This window comes from Ochlerotatus camptorhynchus, unplaced genomic scaffold, assembly GCF_037179485.1.
Source record: "Ochlerotatus camptorhynchus isolate MF236.1 unplaced genomic scaffold, CSIRO-AGI_Acam_v1.1 ptg000010l, whole genome shotgun sequence".
Taxonomy (NCBI): domain Eukaryota; kingdom Metazoa; phylum Arthropoda; class Insecta; order Diptera; family Culicidae; genus Ochlerotatus; species Ochlerotatus camptorhynchus.
The window spans coordinates 3,214,565-3,235,407 of record NW_027040502.1 but is presented as its reverse complement, the minus strand read 5'-3'; the positions used below and the strand labels follow the sequence as shown (position 1 = coordinate 3,235,407).

The window sequence follows — 20,843 nt, the reverse complement described above, 5'->3', positions numbered from 1 at the left end:
TTTAACCCCAAGCTCTTCCACAGCACAATAAATCGCCACCATCATTTGTATATTTGATATTGAACATTAACCTCGGAAACTATTTGCATATCAAGCGAAAACGTAGTCCTGTATTGTCGCGAAGCGTTATGGTTCTGAGATGCTCGATGACCCTGGAGGGATCGTTTTTGTTTACTGAGCAGAAAATCATGGGTTTAATCCCAAGCTCTCCATCATGACTCTTAAAATTCATTATCACTAAACAAAATTAATATGTTCTTTCGATAGCCGGCTATCGAGAGATTAAATAAACAACAAATAAACAATACATACTTTTGGTTGCATCGCCAACTTGAGGTGAATCCTAACCGAATACCCTACCCAACCCTCCAACTCCGTAGCACTTATGAGGGTGTCGCTAAGTCGGTGGCCTCTCGTTAAGTAAGTACTACATCAACATTTCCTTCCCTATCCCTAGTTATGGTAAAGATGGGCGTGGCCGGGAATAGCGACAGTCATGCTTCTGTTATTCTTGTTTAGATTGGAACCAATGCTTACTCCTCAGCATTATTCCTGAAAGTAATCTAACTGAGAATTTCAGAAGAGACGTGAGTGTCGCTAGTATCCAATCTACGAAGTATATCATAACAACGCTAACGCTAATAACTTCCGGGAGCATTCGATAGATACTTGCGGTAGAAATTTAAAAGAACTTCCTGGAGAAGACGGAAGAAACTTCCTGGAGATGCTAAAAAAAACTTCCTATGGTATAGTTTAGAACACACTTCTGGAAAAAGCTAGAAGCCAGATGGTTTACAGGACAGTCGATAGTAACATCTAGGAGAAGTTGCGAAAGAGGTTTCTGAAGGATGCCGAATTAAATTTCTGGTGTAAATCTGTAGAGTTTTATAGGGAAAGTTAGCATAATATTGCGGGGAAGATGATGAAAACTGGCAGGAGATGACGGAAGAACCTTTGGAGCGAAGCCAGAAGAAGCTTCTGAGGGAAGTCGAAATAACTTTCCGGGAGAAATCAGAAAGTCATTCGAAGCCACTCGAAGAAACATGGTTGCCAGTGACATTGAAAAAAGATCCCCCAAAAACCGTGCTGCTGTTTCGAAAGAAATTCTCTTTGCCCATCTCTATCCACGTCTCTGGTCTGGTGAGCTGATGCAGGGTTGGGCGACGGCCAGGTGGAAAAACCGTATACGGCAAGAAAAAAATACTCAAAATTAAGTTTAAAAAAAACTCAACGTTGGGTTCTATCATTTGAGGTCTGCCGTTGAGTGAATCAGAAAAGCGGCGTTGGTTAAAATTTACTCAACTATTGAGTAATAATAAATTAACTCAAATATAAGTTTATTTTCATTGAGGTTGCTCTTATGCACCTTTACACACACGGGCCCCGTAATCTCAACGTCCATGGTTCGGTTCCAGTCTGCTCCGTTTTATTATTTTTTTGTCAACTTGGTCAACGATCAGGATTACTCAAAATTGAGTTTTCTTCTTTAACTTAATTTTACCTAGCCCCACGGAAGCCACGTGATGAGTGAAAGGAACTCAATTTTGGGTACTTTTTTCTTACCGTGTAAGTTGTAGACTTAAATAGAGCTGTGTAGCATAGTCACGGTGTATATAAAGCGGGACCGATTGTAAATAAGCGAAGGAATATGGATGTAATAATTCGAGCTGTAACACAACTCCACACAATTACTGTGTTATTAATTGTAATAATTTGAAGAGATAAATATCCTAAGCCGGATCGAAGCGAGATATATAATTCGTTTTATCTCTTTTAGACTGAAAGGCCAGAACACTGGTTACTGAAACAGTCGTATTTTTACTTCTTCCTTTACAACTTATAACACCGATACGAGCACCAATGATAAATTTAGTCAATTTAGTGTGATTTGGTAAATCACAAGCTTGTGAGCAGTGAATGATAAAAATTTAATGCATCTGAAGAAGGCGTCATTTTTCGGCAATAAATACTCAACGCTTATTTGCATGCTTAATCGCACAGATTTAATCCTCTGAACGATCAAGTTTAACTTATGCAAATCCGGACTGCATTTCGCATAAATCGCAAAAGTACGCCAGAGGAGCTGCCACAGAAACGAAATATGTACTTGGATGGACTATCCTGGCCCTGATGCTATGAGAGTGACATGCAGCAAACAGATTCGTTTTCAATGAGACAAGGTTGGCCCAAGGGAATTTCACTACCATCAGAGGAAAGGAACAAGGCGAACGGAGAGCACTTAAGCTTCTGCTTGCTTACATAGTTACCTAAAGTAAAGAGACGGTACATCATGGAAGATGGATTTACATACTCGTTTTGCAAGTAGATTAGAGTGGCTTTAGTTTTCCTAATCTCCCAGTTCTTTACCGAATGCTTTAAATTGACAAGGATTTGTTGAACCGAATCGAAGCATTGACATGAAGGACATAAATACGTTTGTTTCATTGATTTAATGTGATTTTGACTGATGTTATGCATCACATTCACGACTTCAAATGGTACGATTCCAAGCCGGAACATGAAAACAGCTCCGAAAAGGGCAACCCCGGTCGAGAAACAATGTTTACTGCCAATAAAAGCGGTAATAAAACACATTTTTCCCATCCAATTGACCGATAATGTGGCACTGCCTTGTTCAGATTCGGGTAAAGAGCGCAAAGGAAAATCCCTCGCCGGAAGCCACTTCATCAAAGCGACAAGCAATAAAGAGGAACGGGACCGTTTGAACCGCCCACTTCCCGATCCGTTTCTTTATAAATCATCTCACCCTCCCGTGCAGCTGCGACTGTCGAAACCCGACAAAACTCTTCAAAGGCCCATCCGGGGTGGAACATTTGCTCCGGATACTTTGTTGCCCTGGCAAAAGTTTGGCTTTTTCTTTGGGTCAACTCAACGGCGATCCGGTTCTGCGTGGCGGGGGGGGGGGGTTGGTTAGGGAAGGTGCATCTGAGAATCCCCCTGGAGTGGAGGACCGGCTTTCGTCAGCTCTGCTGCAAACTTCGACGGGAAGGTTATAAATTGAGTTTGGTTCATTTGAGTCGATTCCGGAATAAACTATGCCAATTTAAAGATCTGTTGTTGTATCCCTCAACCAAGACTTTGAGAACAACTCGCAAAGTATGATGGCGGGGATGGGAAATTGGATTATGGATTTAAGTTTTCGGAGCTACGGTGGTTTTCGGAACAACTTTGCTCGGTGGGCGGTTGTTGAGGTGGTAAATAGGATGATGGAATGCGGTGATGTCGATGAAATTGGTTGTACAAACATGTCAAAATATGAACTTCCTGCATGGGATGGTGAGTGGGTCGGTTGAAAATTGACGCAAAAATTGGTTGGTTTCGGAAGTCTACTAGCATGTCGCATTTGTTGGTCACAGAGTGTAGTCATCATTGTAGAAGGATGTTCTGTGAAAAAGTCCTGTAATTTTGAAGTGTTGACTGTTGACGTGTTGGATGACGGTTTGCGAGTATTCGATTGCTCAGACCTCAGACTTCATGGCAATAGTTGATAGCATTTGGGGAACTGACAGTGATGGTTTCATTGATATGGGTGGTGATTGTGCTTTGGCTCGTAGCAGGATGTCCAGAGGCAACTAATGCTTGTTTTCCATGTCTTCAAACCACACGTTGAACAAGCACATCTTCGTAGACTGGATCTTTTTCTTACATGACTTTCTTACGTCCCTGCTGGGACTTAACGCCGGCCCTCAACTTAGTGTTCTTAGAGCACTACCACAGTTGTTAACAAACAGAACTCCAAGCCATCAAAACTTTCTCAAAGTACCAAAGCTACAAACAGCGTGTCGATTCATGGTTGACATGCCTGTTTCTCAACAATTCAATGATCGAATGGTGGCTAAATCGTTATGAAATGCAATGGCATGGCATGAAAGGCATGGCTATCTACTTAATTTGAAAGTGGTTCATGTTGACATGATTGCATCTCGGCAATTTGGTTACCAAATTTTAGATTGAGCCTGCTCTACGCATCACAAGTTAAAAGTATGTGGATTTATGATGATCACTTGAAACCAAATTATATAACTAAATTACATTTGACGGTTGTTGTAGTTGATCAAAGTTATAGTTGAATTGCAAATAAGATGAACAGTTGAATCTATTAGGTAGATATGATTGAGTTGATGGTCAAATTTATGTTTGAATAACTATGGGTTTCTTTCAAACAACAATATTTTTCCATGTGAAAGTAGCTATTAGGATTGTTATCTTAAATTAACGAATTTGTTCTCCGTGAAACTACTGTCAAACGTCAGTTTGCTCGTTTGTTTTTAAAACCTAGCTCAGGTTGAGGTTCGCACTAACAACTCGTCGGTTTCGCACTGGGTTGAAACTGGTTCCAACTCCGATAATAAACGAATTCGCTATAATTCTTCCACGATCGAAGCGTTGGCACAGAAGTCCGACTGGAGGACGATTCAATAGCTGACCTTGAATGCTCACCGGAATAAAACTAAGTCAAAACAGTTCTTCAACCAATTGAGCTGATTTATAACTAGTTTATTGTTGACATTAATCACACACAAAAAATCCGCATAATTGTTTGATGAACAGCCGAGAAACAGCGGTGGGTGAACGGAACCACCCACCGCATAAATGGAGGAATTACTGTAAACTAATAGACCGAGTGAAACCTCTATCGATTTTCCTCAAATCGAGATTTTTTTCCTGAATGAGTCGGGACCGTCTGTGTAAAACTTTCACGGCGGATGAGAACGACCCAAATTTGAGTTTAGTTCACTCATAATCGCCAAAAGTGCAAGAACTCAGCGATGAGTAAATTTGTCTCATGGCTTCTTGTGGAAAACCTAAAAAATCTGCCGAAAAATGAGGAAATTGACGAAAATTTTATTCAATCTCGGAGTAGTACCAATAGACTGAGTGAATCCAATCTTTACTTTTCTCAAATTCGGGATTTTTTCCCTGGAAAATCCTGGGAAAACAAGAGGCAAATTTACTCCTCCCTGAGTTCCTGCACTGTTGGCGATTATGAGTTGACTAAACTCAAATTTGGGTCATTCTCATTCGCCGCGCGAATATATTAATTCCGATCAATTGTATTCATTTTCATGCCTCCGATTTGATGCTAGTCAATGCGCCTTTTCAGATTTTATTCCAATAATACAGCAAAAACCATTCCTGGAACGAATCTAATTTAACGGTCCTTGCCAGCCTCCCGAAAAGCACCATGTAATTGAAAATAGGAACCCAATAATAAAGTTTCCATTTCAGTCACCACCAACGCCGGACCAAGAAGTGATTATCATCTTTACTGCTGTCACCACCCTTGGCTAATTTTGGCTTCCTTTCCTGTGCGGACTCAAATGATACCGCAAAGCAGATTGTCGCTTGTCTGCTGCTGCTGTGCGGCGGTGTCTTCAGTACGTCAGATTTTCTAGGAAAAGCAATTTTATCCACTTTGATAGCCAAGCTGGCAAGCTGACGGAACTCCTAAATCCAATGAGATGTAAACAGGTTAGGCCCAGAGAATTTGTCGTCCATTTGGTTCTTCCGCTGTTCACATGGATGACGGAGTTTGACGTCACACTCCGTAATCTTTTCAACAGTGGGAGACCGACAGAGACGGACGAATTCACACTGTCTCACCAGTTTATGTCACATTGATACTAAACCCACTCTTTCCTCATCCCATAGGTAGGTAGCGCATCTTTATTGATTTGAGCAGAATTGAGATGGAATTGGGTAGAATAGCCGGAACGAATGCGAATGAAAATTTGAATAAGAATTGCTTCATTCCAAATTTAACATTGTAGGGGAAATTGATGTAATGTCGGCCTAAATGCCCCTAATTTGGGCCCATACATAAATTCAGCAATCGACTAAATTTCCAATAGCGACCAAAAATATCCATTACTACCGTCCCAATGACGCGTTCATCTAGATAAAATTGATAAATAGCAGACTTTAAGCGATGGGCCCAATCTTAGATCCATAGACCAACATTAGAGCCATTTCCCCTATTTATTTATTGTTTGTCGGACTGGTGGAGTGCTTTGAATCTTGATCAAATCTTATGAATCTTGGAAGAATTTGTTGCCCCGGCTAGATTTGCATTCCCACAAAAATGTTAATAATAACTTCCAATCACGACAACATCGGAAGTTGGTGGATCCGATTCCAAGTATGGTAAAAACAAAACATAATTGGTTGTATTTAAGGCTGGCAAACGGTTGTTCATCGCGGAGAATTTGATAAAAAAAAATAGATAGGGTAGAGAACTACTTCGGCCTAATCGCCCATTTTGGGCCTATCAAGCAGAAAACATCAAATAAATCAATAATTTCGGCGTTAACAGGTAAATTATGTGTTTGGTACGACACTTTAGTTCAAATGCTACCGAACGAAATCAATGAGAACGCGTGATATGAATATTCTCAAATACAAATGAAGCGTTCTGACCCAATCAATATTAATCTTCATCTGATAGGCCGAAGTGAATTCATTGGCGTTTCAATGGCGTTTCAATCCGTTAGGCCGAGTTTGGCTGCTTCTTGAATTTTAACAATATCTCAACAATTGGTTTCTCTTTATCAAATCTTACGGTACGTACGGAAAGGTAAATAAATTTGGAAGCCATCAATAATAATAACATCCCGTTTGGTGCTAAACTACGATAGATTAAGAAAGACTAAGTGCGGGTTGTGCTTAATAGGCCGGAAATGGAATAGTTAACCCTACTAGTAAGTTTTCATTTAAACACGAATCTCTGACAAATGGTCGAAAGATTAAAAGTCGAATGAACACAAGGTCGAATAGACAAACATTACTAGTTTTATCGAGGTTTTAAAGCATTCTACAAGTCTAAATCATGCTCTGCAGAACCCACATAAAAGCAAAATTATTACTTGGGAATGGTCGAATGGACAAAATGACGAAATCAGTAGAAGTTTCGAGCAGTAGATTATGATCTGATCTGCGCCTGATCTTCGGTAGTAACCATGCTGACCGCAAATGGGGCCTTTATCACCACAAACTAGGTATCAAGGTGTCCAGAAAACAGAATGCCGGCTAAAACTCTATCCGCAAACAACGGTACCTCTCTGCCAAAGAACTACTCGTGTTACAAAGAAGGAGTTAACTCCAACTGAGAGAAATGAGTTTCGGATATTTCCAGTTGGAGTGTGCAATACCTTATATCTGCCAAACAACTGCTTATGCTTTTTTCTTGGGGGATTCAAACTAATGCATCCATTAATTCGAACTTTTAAAGAAGGAGTTAAGTTCAGAATAGAATTAATTATAGAATTAAACATGATTAACTTGCTTTACTGAGCAAATTCCCTATCCGACCTTTTAATCTATTTTTGAATTGATCCACTCAATAGTAGTTTGATCTTTTGATATTTTACGACCTTCTGTCAATTTCAACCTTTTGAGCATTCGACATTTTGTCCCTTTTAATTTCATTCGACCTTTTGTCCATTTCGACCTTTTGTCCATTTCGACCTTTTGTCCATTTCGACCTTCAGTCCATTTCCATTTTTGTCCATTTGACCCAAGGGGTGGTCACTCTACGCACTTATTTTGCGCCAACATTTTTCTCAGTGTACCTTAGTGTGCCGCAGCTGTACCGGCAGTGCCAAGAAGTCATTGAACTGACTTTTGTTTGCTTGTGAATAATGCCTTGTTTGGCAACCCAGTATTCTAACAGCTCTTGTTTTTGTTTTGTTTTTCAATGTTTCAACGACACGGACTCCAGTTGGGACTACACACTGGATGCATCTGTCTCCAAGGATGCCTGCAACGGAAGAGCTCCGTTGCTACACGATCCTTCCATCTTCGGCGGAAGACCAACCCCGCACAACGAACGTCAATCATTAGTTAACCGACCTTTAGATGTGTACTGCGTGATGTACTCTGGGAGGCTTCCATCCCAAGTAACAATTTTGGTTTTATGAGGGTTCTGTAGACTGCGATTTAGGTTTGTAGAATGCTATAAAACCTCTTTAAAGCTTGCAATGTTACTTGGGATGGTAGGCCCCGTACATGAAGCAGCAGATACGACGGTGGTAGTTTTCCGGCAGATCGCATCCGAGTATGGTGTGTCGCACTTCTCTGGTGGTGTCACGCCCTCGGATTCCATACACGAACCTCACCGACGACTTGAAGCATCGATGCAACTGAGCCTTGAGCGCGGTGGACAGTCCTGGGTAGTACACGACGTCGCAGTATGTGAAGACCGGCATCACCACAGCTTGGACGAGCTTCATACGAATCTGTCTGGAAAGCACTCCACGGAAGCGCCTGAACGTACGAAGAGTATTGTAGATCTTTTTGGTGACTTCGTTTATCTGGCCGGTCCATTTTAGGTTAGAGTCCATAATGAGACCAAGGTTGGTAACTTTATTCGACAAAGTAATGGTTTCAACACAGAAGCGGATGTCATTTTGAGGGATTATGGCCCCATCTCTACAAAAGACTATAGCTTGCGTCTTCTTTGGGTTGGGTAACAGACGATTCTCAGTGGCCCAACGTTCGATAGCGAGGAGATCCTGGTTGATTGCTTCGACGAGCCTGTTAATTTCGCTTGCGGGGCCTAATATGTAGATTTGGAGGTCGTCCGCATAGAGGTGATACTCCGATTTTAGCACACCAGGCAGGCTGCTGATGTATAGGCTTAACAGCAGGGCGCTCAGACAGGATCCTTGTGGCGTACCGTCGGTGAGATTCCGGGGATTCGAGGGAGTACCACCCAGGTCTACAACCTGGCTTCGCTGCGCCAGGAAAGATGAAATCAAATTACACGCGGAGTTTGAAAACCCGAATTCCCTCCTCAGCTTCGTTTCAAGTAGACCATGTCTGACACAGTTGAATGCCAATGAAAAGTCGACAATAACCATTACTGTGCACCTGTTATCGTCAAAGTTGTTGAGGATATCGTGATCAACTTTGACTAGAGCAGTCGTGGTACTGTGGTTTTCCTGTATCCTAACTGGTGTTTGGCAAAAAGAGCGGGTGTGGATACATCGAGATGATCCGTTATTTGCGACAGTATAATCTTCTCCAGTACCTTAGACACCGCAGGTAGGACACTAATGGGCCTGAAGTCCTTCGGTGAAGTAGGGTTCGATGATTTCGGTATCGGGGTAACGATGGCCTTTTTCCAGACGGAGGGGAAAGTTTGAGCATCGATAATCGCATTGAACAGGTGAGTCAGAAGGGGGAGGATAAACGGGCAGAACAGCTTGATGAATGAGATGGGGATTTCATCCGTCCCTTTCGCGTTGGTCCCAATCTCGTAAATTTTCCTGGTGACTTCGTTGACGTTAGTGCGTCTTAACTGGAATTGGCCGTCGGCCACATTTGCGGGTGGTCGATCGGATTCTGCGTTCGCTTGCGAAGGTACAGCCTTATGCTGTAACATGTGATGGCCTTCAGCAAAGAACTGATTTAGTCGGTCAGCATCAAATTCCTGCATGGCCGCATTCTTCTTTGCATTGTTATGTATGCCCTCTCTCCTCAGGTTGCACCACAGCTGCTTAGCAGGAAGATCCATGCCAAACTGCGAATCAGCATACCTTTTCTTAGCAGCACCAATTAGGGTGCCGGCCCTATTTTTTTTGGAGATGTAGTCTCGCCATTGAGCATCTCCTCTGACACGATTCGGATTTCGCACATAGAGAGAATAGGCTAGGTCCCGTAAGGTGATTGCAGCTTGGAAATCGTTCGTTATCCATGGCGTGCGTTTGTCACGAACACTAATTAGCCGCTCCGGAGCATGCTGGTTCAAAAGCGAATAAAGTTAGCTAGTGAGAAATTGTGTTTTGATGTCGAAGCCTTCTTCTTGGTAGCTGTGCTGTAGGTCCTTTGCCTGGAAATCAGCTTGCAGCCGTAGGGGATCTATCCTACCGAGATTCCGTACTTTCATACGACGAGGTGGAGCTTCAGGTATGCGCACGTCAGCGATCAGATACACAGCTTCGTGATCGGAAATGGAGTTCGCGTTTACAGCTTTGGATTTTTTGATGAACAATGGGTGATCGGTTACCATTAGATCAATGGTATTTAGTAGAGCTGTGTTCAGTGATCCGGGTGGCCGACGTGGGTAGCACCGTAAGATTGAAGGTGGTGTGAATCCGTCTCAAAGCAAGTAGGTTCGCAGTGGGTTGACTCGCGGTGACGTTGATATTGTAGTCACCAACCAGGAAGATCCTGTCAAAATGGTGTTCCAGCAGATCGAGTAGAAGCTTTTCATATTGTTGGGCAAAAAGTGCGTTGCAACCAGAGGGGTTGTATACCACGACGATGCACGCGTTGGTATCGCCAAACCTAGCTTGGATGGCCAGAAATTCAAGCCGTTGGTTGATAGCAATGGTTGGGCCGAAAGTTGATTTCAAAATCGGCACCGCCTTGATACCCTTCTTAGCATAAATTCCTGCCCCTCCACACGTCTTGGTACTCCTACCACGTCCGGACGAAAGCGAATGCTTAGTAAAGTTGTAGGCGGGAATCCGAACAGATCCAGCCGGTGAGGATTGTCTCAGTTTAGTCTCAGTTACGCAGAAGAAATGGTATTGGTACCGGTCGAGCATTAACTTGACACCATCAATATGTCGTTCGAGACTGCGAACGTTGAGATGTCCTATACGAAGTTGTTTTGGGTGATAGTCATCTGGTGGAATTAAAGTCGTCGAAATGGTAGTGCAGTTAGCGAAGAAACTGAGGACTGTGCGTCGAAGAACAGCGATGAATTTTCACCTTCTGTTGTCGAGCCAGTGAGTTCCATGAGTTCCATTTCCTGGCTTCGTTTCCGTCGAACACGATGACAATTGTGGGTGTGAGCGAACGATCCGACCATTTTGAAGATCTAACTGGTAGACGAAAATACCTGACAACATTCGCCATGATGTGAGGCACACCTAGGAAGTCGAAAATTCTCCTCACAATGGCTCCGAGGTTCTCATCGGCTCGGTAGGGAACTTTGTAAACAGCGACTCTGTAACTGTTGACATTTTGCGAGGATACGACAGCAAGCTTTGCTCCCGATTCAATCGCTTCGATCTTCTGTTCGATGGTTTCGAGAAACTTGGTTTGTGCAGACTGCCGGTCGTTCAACTTGCTTGTTACACCAGGACCGTGAAACTTCCACCTCCTCACGCAGCTTGAGCATTTCTGCCGACAGTTCTTCGATTAGCTTCACCAGACGTTCGTGAGCGTCATTGTCCGGTGCTGGTGTCGAATCCTGTTGCTGCTGTTGTTGCTTAGGGATTAGGTTTCCTCGCATGCTGCAAGTCTCACAGAAATACCAGAAGCTTTTGAGTTCAGGTGAAACTAGATCGCTGATTAGGACGCAAGTTGTGTGAAACCATTTCAGGCAACTGTCATAGCTTATCCAACTGATGTTCTCCGTTTTCTTGCTTCCTTGCTTCGCCTTTCCTTTTATCTTTTTGCTCGTGGGTGGATTTTCACGGCCACAACTACCACAGATATCTTCGTCACTCATGATGATATTAGCACTACCAAACGACGACTTCAACGGAGTTCACATATTAGTGCTGCATTGGAGCAGCAAGTCACAAAAGAGTTTTTCGCCGAAAATAAGGCAATGTTCACAGAGAAAACAGTCACTAGGAAGTCACAGATAAGCTGGGAGCCCCGGCGGAGGCATGATTCAACCAGCAGCAGTCAGTTAGGGGCCCCGGCGGTGACCGCAATTCCCTAACTACGAAACAGCAAGGTGCCCCGACGATGGTAGCTTTGCTTCGCGCTCTTCTGGATGAGTTTGCGTTCTCATGAATTTTCGTTTAGCATCTGGGTGCCCCGATGGTGGCAGAACCAGCCTGGAAAGTTGGGAGCCCCGACGGTGGCCGCAGTTTCTTAACGTCGTACAGCAAAATGCCCCGGCGGTGGCTATCTTGCTACGTATGTTGAGTTTAAAGATGGCGGTTGGAAGGTTAAAAACTTCCTCGCGCCGACCGAGACGCGACCGGGAAGAGATTCAACAATTAACCTAATTTTAGGTTCGTCGGATTCACCGAAACGTGTGCTACCCGTTTTCAGTAGATTAAGTCGCGACCGGACGGAGAAACTAGGCAAATTAACGAAACTTTTAGGAGCAACACGGAGACGCGTGTGTAGGTGATAGGTGTTTCGTGGTGCTTTTTGGTTGTTGTCTTTCCGATTAAAACTCAAGCACCGCTTGTTGTGACCGGCCCGAGATTTCCAGTGTCGGCCACGGCTGCTTCCAATGCTGCTGCTGCTGCTGCTGCTGGTCCGTCTCCTCTAAATTCCGTAAAAAAAAAGACGGACCTGCAGCAACATTGGAAGCAGCTGCAGCCATGGGAGCTGCATCGCTAGTTCCTGTAGCCATGGCCGGAAACCTCGGTCAGGTCAAGATACCGCTGTCAGCTCTTCTTCGTCTGGGAGGAAATGTGTATGCGACTGCCGTCATGGGTGTAACGATTTTGAGAATCCATGGCGAGACTTGGTGGAGATTCACGGTTGTTTTGAAAATAGAGATTGCTGACGTTTATCGTAGGCACACTACGTAACGTATACGTATACGTAAAATGTTTTCATCGGGAAAAAAATCATAGCGGAAATTTTCCCGATGAAAACAAATCACTGACACTATCACACTTTAGCAATCTCTATAACAAATTTTGACACATGCACACTGCGCAGGCGTAGAAAAAGTTCAGTGATGCCAGTAACTTTAAAGATCATAAAAATTGAAACCATGAGTGCCAAACAGCGCCAATGATTGCACCCGGGTGTGCCCAAGTTTGATTTTGGCACACTGTGTAGAGTGACCAACCCCTTGATTTGACCTTTTGTTCATTTCGACCTTATGTCTCTTTAAATTTCATCAAACCATTTGTCCGTTCGACCTTTTGTTCATTCGATCTGTTTTCCCTGTAAATCTAATTCGACCTTTTATTCATTCAACCTTTTGTCCCTGTAAATTTAAATCGACCTTTGGTCCATGCGACTTTTCGTCTATTCGACCTTTTGTACATTCGACATTTTGTCATTCGGCCTTTTGTCCTCTATCCAATTTAAATCGTTTTTTTTTGACGTAGGACTACGTCTTTGATTTCTATATGGAGGTACAATTTGTGAAAACCGAAAATGGAACATGTAACAAAATTATAAAAGATTTTGAACGTTGATAACTCAGCTGCCCCTGGACCAATTTCAATAATTTTATCACCAATCGATCAGAAATATTTCTACGCATCTGTTAAATTTAAGACTTGATCATTTTTCAAAATGTCACAATTGAAAATTGCACGAATGTGTAACTGTTGCTATAATAGTTCAAATTATCACCTCACGCTAGTCTGCGAAAAGCGATTTCTCTAACACAGATTTCAAATTTGAATTCCATCTGGTCTTACTAAACGGTGTTTATTCAATCACCGCGTGGTGAGTGTGGTGTTCTCCAGTACACAACGAAAGGCTGCCTGCAAGCAGCGAGATGCAGCCCACATGAGCATCCATAGAAGGTGAAAGAAGCCGCACAGATATTGATCGGAATCAGAAGCTCTTCGTGAGTCGCTATGGGCCATCTATGTCAAGCGCGTCATACTAAAGAGTATAAACAGAGATAACCCCGCTCAAATTCCCATTCCTACACAAAACCCAAGCTCTTGCTGCAGTTAACAAATTATATTTATTATATAAGAACACGTATTTCCTACGTCCCCATTGCGAACAACCCCATAGGGCTGTCCCTTGTAGTTTTTTCTTTGATTTGTTTTCCGTTAATCTTGAACAAAGTGAAGAAAGTGTGAAGGTAAAGTTACCTGCAAAAAATACGGTTTTGAGTTTGTTGTGTGTGTAAGATATTTGAGTGTTTTCTTGGCCGCGATATTCAATTGCGTATGCCGACCATGAGGCAGTGTGGAGGGGGTCTTATTAGTGCTGGGCAGGGAGTACCCCACCTGTTTCAGAGCAATAGGAGCGAGAATAGGAGAGATGAAAGAATGAGAGAGAGAGAGAGAGAGAGAGGGGTTAGAGAGAAGTGAGCTGCTAGTGGGCTGGCTCGACGCGAGATCCAACGGGAGAAACTTTTAAGTTGAAAATATAGAGTCAAATCTTGCCTGACTTTTAAAAAGGTCCTAAGTAACAAATATAAACAAATCGAGTTAAGCGATTCAAACTATTGTTCTCATATCATTGTATGTGATACAAAAACACCCATCCAAATTTACTTTCATTTATTTAAGATAATCATAGGTCAAAATTGTCAAATGTACAGTTTGAAATGATGGGTACACGATTGTTACTTCGGTCATTCGGACTGCCCAATATGATTGGTGCTCATTTTCTAAAGGCGGGGCCAATCTAAAGTTAAGTACTCTTCTCTGAAATCTTTGAAAAGGAATCTAGTATCATCGTAGACAAAACGTCCAATGTAACAATCATTGATTATGTCATTGAGAAAAATCGTCCAATGTAACATGCTTAACTAAAGGGTGTCCACGATGAAATTGCCACACTATGAAATTGCTCTAACTTTTTAACCGTTGGGTAGAATTTAATGAAAATTTGGGTGGATTTAGTTCATAGTGCATTATTTACATCCTGCAAGTTTTAAAGTCCTGTGATCAAAACTCGCGGAAATGGAGTCGAAAGAACAGCTCGTGCGTGATAAAATCTTGCGCATTCATCACGAGAGCAAGGATCTCTCGCATCGTTCCATCGCTAAAACGTTGGGAATCGCGAATTCCACGGTGTCGCGAGTGATTAAGCGGTTCGAGGAACGGTTGACCACCGATCGGAACCCCAGAAGTGAAGGAAAAAGTATTCCGTACAACACCAAAAATCACAACCGCGTAGTTGGGGCCTTCAACCGAAATCCGAACGCCTCCGTTAGGGATGTGGCTAAGAAGCTGCACCTAAGCCGAAGTTTTGTCCAGAAGGCCAAAACTAAGGCTGGGCTTCGAACGTTCAAGGTACAAAAGGCCCCTAATCGCGACGAGAAGCAGAACAAGTCCGCCAAAACCCGTGCCAGGAAGTTGTACCTCAACATGCTGACGAAAGTTGAATGCTGCATCATGGACGACGAAACATATGTGAAGGCCGACTTCAAACAGATCCCCGGCAACCTGTTTTTCACGGCCAAGGATAAGTTCAGCGTTCCGGAGCATGTCCGCACTCAGAAAATGTCCAAATTTGCGAAGAAATTCCTGGTTTGGCAAGCCATCTGCACGTGCGGGAAGCGGAGTGCACCTTTCGTGACCCAGGACACGATGAACGGACAAGTGTACATAAAAGAGTGCGTCCAGAAGCGGCTGCTTCCTCTCCTGAAGGCCCACAACGTCCCAACAATCTTCTGGCCGGATTTGGCCTCATGCCACTACTCCAAGGACGTGCTGAAGTGGTATGCGGACAATAAGGGTAATTTCGTGCCGAAAATGTTCAACCCTCCCAACACTCCGGAGCTCCACCCCATCGAGAAGTACTGGGCGATTATGAAGCAGCACCTTCTTAAACGACCTAAGGTAGTGAAGACAGTCGAGGCACTGAAGAAAGTATGGGTTTACATGCAAAAAACGGTTGATTCACAGGTTGTGCAGAATCTTATGGCCGGGGTTAAGGCCAAGGTGCGGGCATTTGCGTATGGACTGTAAATAAAATACGAGTAAAATGGTAAAATGAAGTTTAATAGTTATTTCTCAATCCCTGAAAATTTGATGGCAATCGGATGAAAACTCGAATTTTTCGAATCAATTTTGTGTGTGGCAATTTCATCGTGGACACCCTTTAGTCAAAACGTCCTATGTGGTTTTTTTTTCTATATTGTAGCATGGCATTCTATGTAAAATTGTGATTTTACCGTTTCCACTGAATTTTCAACGTTATTATTCACTGATTACATTAAAAATAGTATTGCAAAATGTATTGTTTCTAACCAGTTAAAATAATAATCTGTCAAACTTCAACTTCGATTTTCGCAAAATAGTGGTTGTTACATTGGTCTATTTGAAAAGTGACGCGAGAAATCTATCTGAAACGGCCCACTACATCCTACGGCATCGAGACTTGGAATATGCTCGTAGATGACCAACCAAGGGTACGGTGTTTTTGAATGGAAGATGGAGTGCAGATGGAAGACGGAACATGGAGGAGGTGGATAAATCGTGAATTGCATCAACTGTTGGAAGTACCACCAACCGTGAAAATTGAGCAACTACGGGGTGCTATGCATTTTGTAAGAATGTTAGACGACAGCTCAATTAAAATGGTTCTAAGTAACGACTCGACTTGAGTGGTAAGGTAGGTATGCCTTTATTCAGGTCACAGAATAGGTGTACATCTTGCTTATTATTTCCAATCTCCACTTCCCCGGTCAGTTCCGCGATTCCCTCAAATCCAGGTAGTCATCCATCCGTGAACGAAGAAACAAATCCAAGCCGAACCTCCGTGCAGCGATAGCAATGATATTAATCATCTAAAGTGGAGATAACATCCGTCTAACAGTTCATTGAAGTGAAACTTCCTTTGAGCAGTTCCAGGCAAAGTAGCAAAAAAAATGAATCGACCTTCACGGATTTGTACGAAACGTTGCGTAATTATTTGTTATGGGCATTGATTCAAATTTTTACTAAAATTCGGCCATTTTGGATCTTGTAAAATTTTCCAAACAGTGTTCTTGAACTTTTTTAAATAATTATTAGAAACAAAGGAAAAATAAACAAAAACTGTTTATCTTTTATAAGTAAAATAAAAATCAGCCCGAAAATCTCAAAATGAACGCCATTTTTTTACAATTTTGTTTTCAATAAAAAACAGTGCAAACTTTTGAAATATTCAAAACCATGGACACTTTAACTCTGTATAAGTATTAGTATAAACTACAAAAAGAAATTTAAAAAAAATTTGACATTTTGAGATATTTCCGTTTTTTTTTTATTTTAACTTGAAATTACTAAAATCATCACCCAGAAAAACGTGATTTTTCCCTACAAATGTAATTTCGATCAGAATTGCCGTTTCCTTGATACATTTTTTTAAATTGTAAAAACTGAAAATTTTACGAAATCCAAAATGGCCAAATTTGGGCAAATATGTGAATCATTGCCCATAACAAACAGTTATGCAAAGTTTCATGCAAATCGAATACGGTTGAGTTTTTTCGATTCGTCATTTGGCGTGGAACGCCTCCTTTATGAAATGTTAGTGTCCCAAGCGTTCAGATATGATCTGGTCCGGCCGGGGTGGTGAAATGAAGAATGATGACCGTCGTCATTTCGAGCCATGCTCTGCCCGCACCCCCCCCCCCCCTCCCTCTGTGATTTGGACTTCCCGAGATGATTTATGGCTTCTTGGGAGAGATGAGACACTTTTTTCCGGTTCAGTTGTTTGTTGACGGAAGGCCTCTTCTATGAACTGATACTTGGTCGATGATGTGACTATGTGGAAAGATGAATCCACTTTTCCAGGAGAACATTATTGTACTAATGGGAGCGAGATCGTTGCCTGCTGTTGGACTGAGATGGGAAATTTTTGTGGGCAAAGGAATGCAAAATTATGAGTAACTTATTTAAATAAGGACTTTGCTTGGCAAATATTTCCAGCGAAAATTGTTGCCATGGAACTGATTTGGTATTCTGGATGTAAAACTTACCTTGAAACAATCAGGAAAACGCGTCAGCAAATAAATTTGACAGCAGTTTAATATATCAAAAAAATATTTTTACCAGTGTATCATCTAGTGGAGAGAAGCGCAAATTTGCTAGTCTCATATAGATGGTAGAGCTGAGAATCTTTAGCGTCTATCCGGGCAAAAGATTTCGGTACTTCGAAATACCGTCCCATTTCAAGCACCCGGATGCCTCATTGACCGGAATTCCATTCCTTATTTCATATGACGAAACATCATAATCTCATTCAGTTCCAACCAATCTTCAAAGAACCACCCTTCAGTGTTTGTGCCAAAATAGAGTCCGCCGGGCTTCCGAGTTTGCATATACTTACATGTAATCTGCCATCGACGTCGGGTAGCGTCCATCCGGCCAGAGCATATAGCAAACAGTCCTAGTGTTCCCGTTGTGGTATCTATGCAACGTCCAAGTGGAAGAGAAGGGAAAGTAAGAGGAAGAATGTTTATTAAGAGTACTATTATGCAAGATCAAAGCTATGGTTGGTTTGTCATTACCGGTCGTTGTTAGCAAAGAAAAGTAAGTAGGTTATTCAATTACCCTTTTAGAAGGCACCAAAAACAAAAACAACGAAAGGAAATTTCCACAGGGTTTCCACAGATATTCGGGGGGAAACGAAATTTAAAACTAATTCATGTGTATCCTGGACCGGAGCTGCTGCTCCGTTCCGTTAGTTTTTGAAGCCGGTGTTGTTGACTCGTAATGTTGTCGTAAGCCGGAAAGTCGAGCTCGATGGGAAAATACCTTTACTGACGGATTCGAAGTTCAACAAGTACCTAACCTGCCGTTTGTCTGCAGTTGTTGAAACCCGGAAAGCAGCTCAATTTTAACAACCGAGAAATGGCGAACAATGCCACGGATAAACGATGCACGGTATTTGATGATACGATTTCCGTGTTGAATTACATGTGTGTGTGTGTGTGTGTGTGTGCAGGATGCTACATACCAACCAGCATGTGTTTCCACCGATGATATTATCCTACTGCTCTTGCTGCTGGCTGTTCGACGGATGATATTTCGAAATATACCCGGAGTACAATCACATCATTTGCATTCATGCATCAATACGGAACACTGGGAAAACCATGGATCCAGATCAAGTTGTTATGTTCTTTAAATGCGTTCCAGGAATATGTTTCCTGTTGCGTATTGCGTCGTTCGTTAGGGAAAGTGAGAGAAATTAGGTTTATTCCAGTACTTGCTTTTTCTGTAATTTGCAATAAGAAAATAATACAGGAATGCCCGCTTTGCATGGTAGGTAGTGCCGTCAATTGGTCGAAAGATTGCTGTGAAATGGCGGTGGATAGACGGCACCACCGATCGCGCAAATCGGAGATTCCTGTATAATTTTCTTACATCAACTTACAGCAAAAGGAAAACAGCAAGTACGGGAACACACATATTGGCATTGAATTGGAGAAGAGGTAGATTCAAAAACCGATGGATTTGTTTATGGCATGCTCATTGCTTTCCATGCTAAATCGAAATTTAGTCCTTCTTGGTTATGGCGCACTGCAGAGTATTGCTTTCGGCTATGGATTGCCCGAACGCGTGAAAACGGGGTTATGAGCAATAGCAGTTATCATTCCCATTCAAGCAAATGAAACACGGTCGATATTGATTTATAAAATCTTGAACTTATACACCTATGGTGAGATCTGACTCTTCTTCAGTGCTGTAATGATAAATTTAGAACTGGTTACTCACTGATTTTCATAAGTGGGCCTCTTCAAAGGAAAACCCCTAATTGTAATTTTGTACCCACCCTTATAATCCATCTAATTAAAGGGATACACTTGTCTGCTATTAGCTCACCATAAAATTTGACGTTAGAACAACAACAATTTTTCTTAAAGACAGCTGACACCAACCACCACTTTTCTGATGTTTTCGGTGCTTCCTTGAAGATTTATGAACTTGTTCTCTACACACTTGGAATTTTTTGCCAAGATGGACACCACCAAGCAGCTCGGCATTTTATTTTGCTGGATCTCAGTGAAAAACTTGCCGAGACTCAGCAAATTTTATGTTTGTTAGCTGGGATCCAGCAAAATAAAATGCCGAGCTGCTCGGTGGTGCCCATCTCGGAAAAAAAATCTAAGTGTGTAGACTTCCCTGAGTTTATCGGAACTTCTTAGAAACATCCCACAACTTTCCTGAATATAATGGAACTGCCTTGATGTTCTTTGATCTATCCTGAAGCACCGCAATTTTCCTCATGAAACTTCCCTTAACATTTATTAACTTCATCATCGACTGCGTCCTAGCAAGAAGTACGGTCGACTTGTTTCGCGCTCCGTTGTTTTGGAAGTTTTCTCGGTATTCGCTTGATATAAATTATCAGTTTTTTCTCACTAAGTGACTCCTGGCATAGTTCCCGGTAAATTGATCGAAAAGTGAGTTTTTTTTAAAGTAGAAAGTGTCATTTTCGGAACGATTAATCCGTGCTATTGGTAATTCGCAAACCAATTTGGGCATCATCGTTACGTGGTCACGCATACGCGCTCACGCATACCCGCTTACGTATCATCATCATCGAGTTTGAGCACCCGTTTCTACATCTACATCGTTCATCAATCATCGTGCGCCTGTGTGCGCTGAGTACCGAGCCTCGATCAAGTGCACCACAACGAAGGTCATCCACGCAGCGCGTCTCTTCCAGCCATCTGTGTAAACGCCTATAACGCTCGGTGGTAGTAGTATAGGATTATCAGATAAGTTTTTGTTTTTTTCTTGTTTCTTTTCCTCCCCCATTAGTTAAATTTTCATTTTGTATTTCTGTGTTTGTAGTGTTTTCTGTGTATTGTGTCTGTGCGTTCAGTGGGAGAGCGTTTTGCGCTCCCACTAGTTGAACAAAATGGATGTTTTGTCAGAAGACGACATGGATGACCATTCATCTAAGAAAAATGATGATGTCATCCCTGGTTCGTCGTCTCAGTCTGTCAATGGGCAGGCTGAGAAAAACTCCAGATTGCGGGCCTACCCGAATGACTCGACTGGCCCATGGGTTGTCTATTTTCAGCCCAAAAACAAACCCTTGAATGTTGTTCAGATATCTGATGATCTGACAAAGCGATTCTCTGCCGTGACCGAAATAACGAAGGTTAGGCACAACAAACTTCGTGTGACCGTCGCTAACCTGAAACAGGCTAATGAAATTGCTGTTTCCCAGTTTTTCACACTGGAATATAGGGT

At 42.4% G+C, this 20,843-nt stretch overlaps 1 protein-coding gene across 1 annotated transcript in view; it reads right to left on the bottom strand.

The window, feature by feature from the left end:
- Positions 1-20,843, bottom strand: part of TkR86C (Tachykinin-like receptor at 86C) — a 471,986-nt gene that overhangs the window by 189,503 nt on the left and 261,640 nt on the right. The window contains exon 5 of the mRNA XM_065220371.1: positions 17,965-18,045. Within this exon, the coding sequence (XP_065076443.1) occupies positions 17,965-18,045 (81 nt within the window). The remainder of the gene's footprint in view (positions 1-17,964; positions 18,046-20,843) is intronic.